The sequence below is a fragment of the Aegilops tauschii genome, chromosome 1, assembly GCF_002575655.3.
Source record: "Aegilops tauschii subsp. strangulata cultivar AL8/78 chromosome 1, Aet v6.0, whole genome shotgun sequence".
Classification (NCBI taxonomy): Eukaryota; Viridiplantae; Streptophyta; class Magnoliopsida; order Poales; family Poaceae; genus Aegilops; species Aegilops tauschii.
The window spans coordinates 27,728,399-27,736,341 of NC_053035.3; the positions used below are offsets into that span (position 1 = coordinate 27,728,399).

Consider the following 7,943-nt stretch of genomic DNA (forward strand, 5'->3'; position numbering starts at 1 on the left):
GTCCTACCACGATTTAGGGGGACCTATCTTCTTAAGGCCAGGAATGAAGTCAACACAAAACCCAATGACATCCTCTGTTTGATGACCCATGGAGATGCTTCCTTCTGGCATAGCACGGTTACAGACATATTTCTTTAGGACTCCCATGAACCTCTCAAAGGGGAACATATTGTGTAGAAATACGGGGCCCAGAATGACAATCTCGTCGACTAGATGAACTAGGACGTGTGTCATGATATTGAAGAAGGATGGTCGGAACACCAGCTCGAAACTGACAAGACATTGCGCCACATCACACCTTAGCCTTGTTATGATTTCTGGATCGATCACCTTCTAAGAGATTGCATTGAGGAATGCACATAGCTTCACAATGGCTAATCGGACGTTTTCCGATAGAAGCCCCCTCAATGCAACCGGAAGCAGTTGCGTCATAATCACGTGGCAGTCATGAGACTTTAGGTTCTGGAACTTTTTCTTTGGAATATTTATTATTCCCTTTATATTCGACGAGAAGCATGTCGGGACCTTCATACTGAGTAGGCATTCAAAAAGATTTCCTTCTCTTCTTTGGTAAGAGCGTAGCTGGCAGGACCTTCATACTGCTTTGGAGGCATGCCGTCTTTTTCGTGCAAACATTGCAGGTCCTCCCGTGCCTCAGGTGTATCTTTTGTCTTCCCATACAAGCCCAAGAAGCCTAACAGGTTCACACGAAGGTTCTTCGTCACGTGCATCACGTCGATTGAACAGCGTACCTCTAGCTCTTTCCAGTAGGGTAGGTCCCAAAATATAGATTTCTTCTTCCACATGGGTGCGCGTCCCTCAGCGTCATTCGGAACAGCTAGTCCGCCGGGACCCTTTCCAAATATTACGTGTAAATCAGAGACCATAGCAAGTACGTGATCACCTGTACGCATGGCGGGCTTCTTCCGGTGATCTGCCTCGCCTTTGAAATGCTTGCCTTTCTTTCGACATTGATGGTTGGTCGGGAGAAATCGACGATGGCCCAGGTACACATTCTTCCTGCATCTGTCCAGGTATATACTTTCGGTGTCAGCTAAACAGTGTGTGCATGCGTGGTATCCCTTGTTTTTCTGTCCTAAAAGGTTACTGAGAGCGGGCCAATCGTTGATGGTTACAAACAGCAACGCATGCAGGTTAAATTCCTCCTGTTTGTGCTCATCCCACGCACGTACACCGTTTCCATTCCACAGCGGTAAAAGTTCTTCAACTAATGGCCTTAGGTACACATCAATGTCGTTGCCGGGTTGCTTAGGGCCTTGGATGAGAATTGGCATCATAATGAACTTCCGCTTAATGCACATCCAAGGAGGAATGTTATACATACATAGAGTCACGGGCCAGGTGTTGTGATTGCTACTCTGCTCCCCGAAAGGATTAATGCCATCCGCACTTAAAGCAAACCATACGTTCCTTGGGTCACTTGCAAACTGAGCCCAGTATTTTCTCTTCATTTTTCTCCACTGCGACCCGTCAGCGGGTGCTCTCAACTTCTCGTCTTTCTTACGGTCCTCACTGTGCAATCGCATCAACTTGGCATGCTCTTTGTTTCTGAACAATCGTTTCAACCGTGGTATTATAGGAGCATACCACATCACCTTCGCAGGAACCCTCTTCCAGCGGGGCTCGCCCTCAACATCACCGGGGTCATCTCGTCTGATCTTATACCGCAATGCACCGCATACCGGGCATGCGTTCAAATCCTTGTACGCACCGCGGTAGAGGATGCAGTCATTAGGGCATGCATGTATCTTCTCCACCTCTAATCCTAGAGGGCATACGACCTTCTTTGCTGCGTACGTACTGTCGGGTAGTTCGTTATCCTTTGGAAGCTTCTTCTTCAATATTTTCAGTAGCTTCTCAAATCCTTTGTCAGGCACAGCATTCTCTGCCTTCCACTGCAGCAATTCCAGTACGGTACCGAGCTTTGTGTTGCCATCTTCGCAATTGGGGTACAACCCTTTTTTGTGGTCCTCTAACATGCGATCGAACTTCAGCTTCTCCTTTTCACTTTCGCACTTTTCCCTTGCATCAACAATGACCCGGCGGAGATCATCATCGGGCACATCGTCTGGTTCCTCTTGATCTTCAACTTCCCCGGTTGCAGCATCACCGTATTCAGGGGGCACATAGTTGTCATCGTCCTCTTCTTCTTCGTTGTCTTCCATCATAACCCCTATTTCTCCGTGCTTCGTCCAAACATTATAGTGTGCCATGAAACCCTTATAAAGCAGGTGGGTGTGAAGGATTTTCTTGTCAGAGTAAGACCTCGTATTCCCACAATTAGGGCATGGACAACACATAAAACCATTCTGCTTGTTTGCCTCAGCCACTTCGAGAAAATTATGCACGCCCTTAATGTACTCGGAGGTGTGTCTGTCACCGTACATCCATTGCCGGTTCATCTGCGTGCATTATATATAATCATGTGTGTCAAAAGTAAGAAAATTAGACAAGTATCTATCTAAAGTAAGATTTTTTTTCTTTCAGAAAGAAGATAAGAACAAGAGGCTCACCACGGTGGTGCCGGCGAAGAGATCGGCGCGGGCGATCGACGGCGGTGAAGACGAGGACGGGGCGTGACGGACCGCTAAACCTAGACAAATCTCGGAAAAAATGGAGCTCGCAGGTCGAGCTTCGAGAGGAGAAAGCTTAAGTAGTGTGGCTCGGGCATTTCATCGAACACCTCACATGCATAAGAGGTGACCTAGAGCACCCAAATGCCCTTCCTCGCCGGCCAGCAAAAAACAGAGCACTGTGGAGTGCTCTGCTCGCCGGCGATGGGGTATATATAGGCAACTCATTTGTCCCGATTCGTGGGTGGAACCGGGACTAAAGGCCACCCTTCTGTCCCGGTTCCTGCCACGAACCGGGACCAATGGTTGTGGCCCAGGAGTGAGGCCCATTGGTCCGGGTTCGTGGCAAGAACCGGGACAAATGGGCCTAGACGAACCGGGACCAATGCCCACGAGGCCCCGGCCGGCCCCCTGGGCTCATGAACCGGGACAAATGCCTCCATTGGTCCCGGTTCGTGGCAGAACCGGGACTAATGGGCTGGCCAGGCCCGAACGAAAGCCCCTTTTTCTACTAGTGACACTACACTCGTTCACAACTTGAACAGTGGACTGCGCCTTGAATAACAAGTTTTGTGCAAACAAGTTTCACGTAAAATACTTGACCGATACAAGACCGCTGAAAAACTTTCCCGCGGGTAGGAGCATATAAGTCATACTCCAGGACCTCCTCATGAGTTTATTAGAGAGCACCCAACTCTCACAGACTGCGACGTTTAACAGCCTAACTCATATAGGTGTGTTCTTTCTAGACGTTCTATAAGACAACATCTTTGTCTACCCAAGCCATTCAGAACACATTAAGATAAATATCAGCCTACCATACAGATTAGGAGAGAATTGCATCATAGTGGAGTAGATCTTTATAAAATAAATATTCTCCTCTCAGTTATCCAAAAGCTTGTCTCGCCAATTCTAATTCACGGGATCTCCCATCACAAAGAATGGGTTACCACAATGAACAACTTATATAGTGGATCTCAATCCCATCTCCTTTGATGCATAGTCTCACATTTCGTGATAAACCGTTTGTAAAGGGATCTGCCAGATTCTTCGATGTGTTTATATAGTCCAACGCTATAACTACGGAGTTTCTCATAAACCTGACAGATTTTAGTCTCCAACTCACATGTCTTGATGACTTCTTATTGTCCTTGGAACTGTTTACCTTGACATATTAAAGATCTTTCATGCATTCCTAAGTTTTTTGGATTTTAAGAATTCATTCCTCAGATTCAGAAACACAAATAGAAAAAGTAAACAAAGCTCTAAAGATGGTTTTATTATATTTATTTGGTCCATCAGATTAGCCATAGCTTGATTTCAGAGTGCTAAATAGGAATAGCATGCAGGTGCTAGCTGGCTCCCATCATTCTGCATTAGAAAATAGAAACTAGAAATTCCCTTTGGGAATGACATGGACCTCCATGGTAATCTCCTTCTCGTTCATCGACTTGAGTTCGAACAGGAGCATGTCTCCGTCAACCAGGCCACCCTCCCGCACTTCGTTGCCACGCATGAAGTCGCCCCAACCACTAACAAGCATCCATCTGTTTGAGTTCTTGCCTTTCCTGATAGACATCTCGGTTTTACAGTCCCTCCCCATCGACTTGAGTACAACATCTGTATTTTAGCTGGAAGATGTACGGTACTGGCATAGCCTTTGCCGAATTCGTGGTGTTTTGCATATAGAAAAAACAAGTTAAAATGGTGGTTTGGTACATTATGCCAGTGAAGTAAGTAAACTTCTTCATGTAGGTAACCAGTGCAAGTGCCGTTTCAAGAGAAACAAAGTTTGATGGTATCCATGGTAACTTGGAGACACTTGAAAATACAAATCATGCCACTTCAACAAACCACAGGTTAAGAAGATAAGAATCAGTGAACTAGAGTATAAGATGTACTGCGGACTGTTCTTTTTGTCTAATCTCTACAATCGAAAGTGTACTGCGGTGAACTAGAGTAACAGTTATCTGTCTTGTTTAATAGTCCACACCCCCTACCTCCCATAGAAAATCAATATAAAGGTAAATGAGAAAAAAAGGAGTGAGAGCACACACATAACTGTTACTCCCTAAAAAACTCACATCCTTATATCTGTGTGACTTAATTAAGTATTCTTTTTCACGGTAGATCACAATGAAATGGTTTTCGTACTTGTATAAATTGAGGCCTGCAAAGAACTGAGCTTACAATTTGCTTCTTCTGAAGGTTGCTTGGGTTCAATGTTGCTACATAAAGGGGATACTTGGATCCGATAGATTGCACTCTCTCATCAACTATCTTCCGCTGAGTAATAGTTAGAGTGGACTTAAACCGTAAGACGAAAGGACGATGCTCAGAAGGACGATCAGTGTTCTTGCGATCCTGACTATAACGAGGAAAACCATGAATGTAGCTTTCCCGGGAAACATTTCCTCCTGCAGATAACTTCAGACGATTAGAACAAAATATGGAACCTTTCAATTAGTTGAAATATGGCTATGTTTTCTATGATAGTATGATACCTTGATTAGGCCCCACTGCATTTACTGCTGAACCAGTCATTGCATCATTTGTACCATGTCTTGACCAAATGTTTGTAACACTCCTTGGAGGAGTTGCTTTTGCACTAAGTATATGGACCATAAACATGGAACTTTCACTATCCTTTGATGGTACAAAGATGCACATATCTCCCACCTGCACATTGTTGTCACATACGAAGCCTAACCAATCACGTGCAAGCATGCCCTCGCCTTTTTCCATGTAGAATCTTGGATGCCACTTCTCGCTCTTGTCTGGAATTTGAAGTGTGACAGGCATTCCATTTTCATGTGGAAACTGTGCAGCTTCAACTAATGTGCGTTCCTTCAAGATGATCTGGTTATGTATGAATCGGATGTGATAATCATTGAAAAATAAATAGATAAACCAAACTCAGGCTGAATTCAGAAAAACATGTTTCAATTGTCCAGAGAAAAACATTTAATAAAGTGTTCTGAAGATCCACAAGAACTTGAAGATGGGAATTCCCCGCTTATAACATAAAAACATAAATGTACAATACAACAATCAAATACAACAACATAAAGTTCCTATCATAAGCAAGTGAGTTGCCGATTCAGTTCAGAAGTAGGAAGAGTAATTTACCAGAAGAGGACGAGGTGATTTAACATCACAAATTTTCATGACAGCCACAAATACAACAGTTTCACGTTTAACTTTCTGGATAAGCGCATTTACTATCTCATTTTGTGCTCCAGATAGACAACTCCTAAGAATTAGCCCATAATCAGTTTCTGGAGGTGATAGTTGACCTTCCGGCTCCATAGACTCATATTCTAGAAGACTGCCATGTCCTGTACAAAATTTCACAGGAAAGTAATTTAAGGTTTGACATATACGAACATATCATCGGAGGTGCTTCAAATACGAAAATAAATGACGCATGTTGATTCAGCATTACCTTGGATTGGGACAATATCAGTTCTTCGAAGAAGGAAATTATCATGCCCAAGGCCTTCATGTGGAAGATCATCCGACTCAATATCTTCATTGTCTTGTGCTGTAACAGAGTTCCATGAGTAAATTAAGCGGATTGTAGTGAGGGGTGACTATAAATTTGATGCAAATTGACCCTATAAGTTAACCTGAAAATTCCTGAGATGGAGAAGATGTTACTGCCCTCTTCAGTTGTTTTCCATGACGCCTCAAGGTATTGCTGTCACCTTCACCAGATCCATCAATCACAGGTGCAGCAGAGGACGAAGCTCTGTCTTTCGCACAGCGTACACAAATGTTATTTTTTCCGACGAAGTCCATTCCCTTGCAGACCTTGCAAGGATTGCCCATCTCTCATAAGTCCTGTAAAATGGATCAAGCAGAAATTATTTCAGACAGCTACATTCAAGAAACTGGTAAAACGAACAGCACATTTCGGCTAGCTAGTTAGAATACTAAATCTGTCTACAGCAGATTATATATCGTCATGCATGTGAAGTAAAGAAAATACAACGAAAACAAAGAAAGTAAACTGATTTCCAGGCTTAGAAGAACAGGAGAGACATGACAGACTGAAGGAAGCAAATTGGTCAGAAGATACTAGAGCTTACTGTGGTGCTTCTGCCACGGCAGATCGATTGGAGGAAATGAAGGTATCAACGGCAGTTGGTCCTGGGCTTAATATATGAAGATGGACAGGGGGAAATGAAGGGGTTCGAACGGCAGATTGTGAAGACGGATAGTGGGAAATTAAGGGATTGAACAACAGTCCAAGAGGTTCATGAACTTAATAGATAGTGGGAAATGATGAAATCGAACGGCAGTCCAAGAGGTTCTTGGCCTTAATAAATTGGCACTACATGTGTATACTGCATCGCAATAAAAAAGGAAAAATCCTCAATTTTTCTTCACAACTCCTAGGCCTCGATTCAAAGTATAAACACGTTCATGCACTACACATCTAAACAATAAATGCAAATTTTGTGTGCAAGGGAGTACGACAAAGCGCTGAATTCTGGCGGGACGCAGGGGGGCAAACTCACAATTTTGGGTCGCTTTGAGGAAAAAAAAATTGGATAAAAGAAAGGAAGGGGTTGGCCGGCTCACCTCTCAGCCTGGGACGAGGAGGACGGGTGGAGGCCATCGCCGCTGGCGCTTGCCGCCGGACTTCACTCCAGCTCCGCATGCCTGCCCCCAGCGCCGGACCCGTCGCCGCCATGTCCGGAGTGGGCACTCACCCGCCGATGGAACAGGCGGAGACTAGAGCGAAGGAAAGGGGATCGGACCATGGGGGTGACCGAGCAGTCGTGAAAGGAGAGTGACGTTTGATGTTTTCCATTTTTTATTAATTATTAAGGTTTTTATTGAGAATTAATTATTAAGGTTTGTTATAGGCATTTAGACAATCGATTTTTTAAAATAAAGTACAAATGTGGACGCTCGTATTTTCTTTTCAGAAATAGGCGCAGATTTATTAAGAATAGCTAGTGATACAATAAATCCCAACAAAGAAATAAATTCCCTAGAGAGTCGACAGACACACACCGCCAAGTTGAGGGCGCGCCCTCGCTGCCACTCCCACCCAGAGCTGGTGTGATCTTGAAAACTGCGATTGGATTTTTTCGAACGCTTGTACTCCCTCCATTCTAAAATAGATGACCCAATTTTATATCAAAATATCTATAACTAAAAATCTTAAATGCATACAATCCATACGAGCTAGCTACTCACAACCTCTGGTGCGCTCCCCCTGCCGCACGCGCCGTCGGCCGCTCCGGCCGCGGCGGCCACCAATCTCCGTCGCCTGACCGCCTGGTCAGCGGCGCCACCTCACCTGCGGCATGGGCCGCGCCCGCTCTCCGCGCCCCC

At 44.6% G+C, this 7,943-nt stretch overlaps 1 protein-coding gene across 1 annotated transcript; it reads right to left on the reverse strand.

Moving 5' to 3' along the window:
* Positions 1 to 4,658: 4,658 nt before the first annotated feature.
* Positions 4,659 to 7,313, reverse strand: LOC120969236 (B3 domain-containing protein Os03g0619800-like). The gene is made up of 6 exons (XM_040396367.2): positions 7,182 to 7,313; positions 6,224 to 6,437; positions 6,040 to 6,138; positions 5,724 to 5,932; positions 5,099 to 5,453; positions 4,659 to 5,011 (listed from the first exon to the last, which is right to left on the reverse strand). Exons 2-6 carry the CDS (start codon positions 6,423 to 6,425, stop codon positions 4,716 to 4,718), a joined length of 1,161 nt encoding a protein of 386 aa, XP_040252301.2. The 5' UTR covers positions 6,426 to 6,437; positions 7,182 to 7,313; the 3' UTR covers positions 4,659 to 4,715.
* Positions 7,314 to 7,943: the final 630 nt, after the last annotated feature.

Bases quoted from the DNA above. Each gene is read 5' to 3' on its own strand.
- LOC120969236 (XM_040396367.2), bottom strand. From the start codon at position 6,425: ATGGGCAATCCTTGCAAGGTCTGCAAGGGAATGGACTTCGTCGGAAAA. The intron at 5,933-6,039 runs GTAATGCTGAAT...AATTTTGTACAG, and splicing joins TGATATTGTCCCAATCCAAG to GACATGGCAGTCTTCTAGAA. The intron at 5,454-5,723 runs GTAAATTACTCT...ATACATAACCAG, and splicing joins AATCACCTCGTCCTCTTCTG to ATCATCTTGAAGGAACGCAC.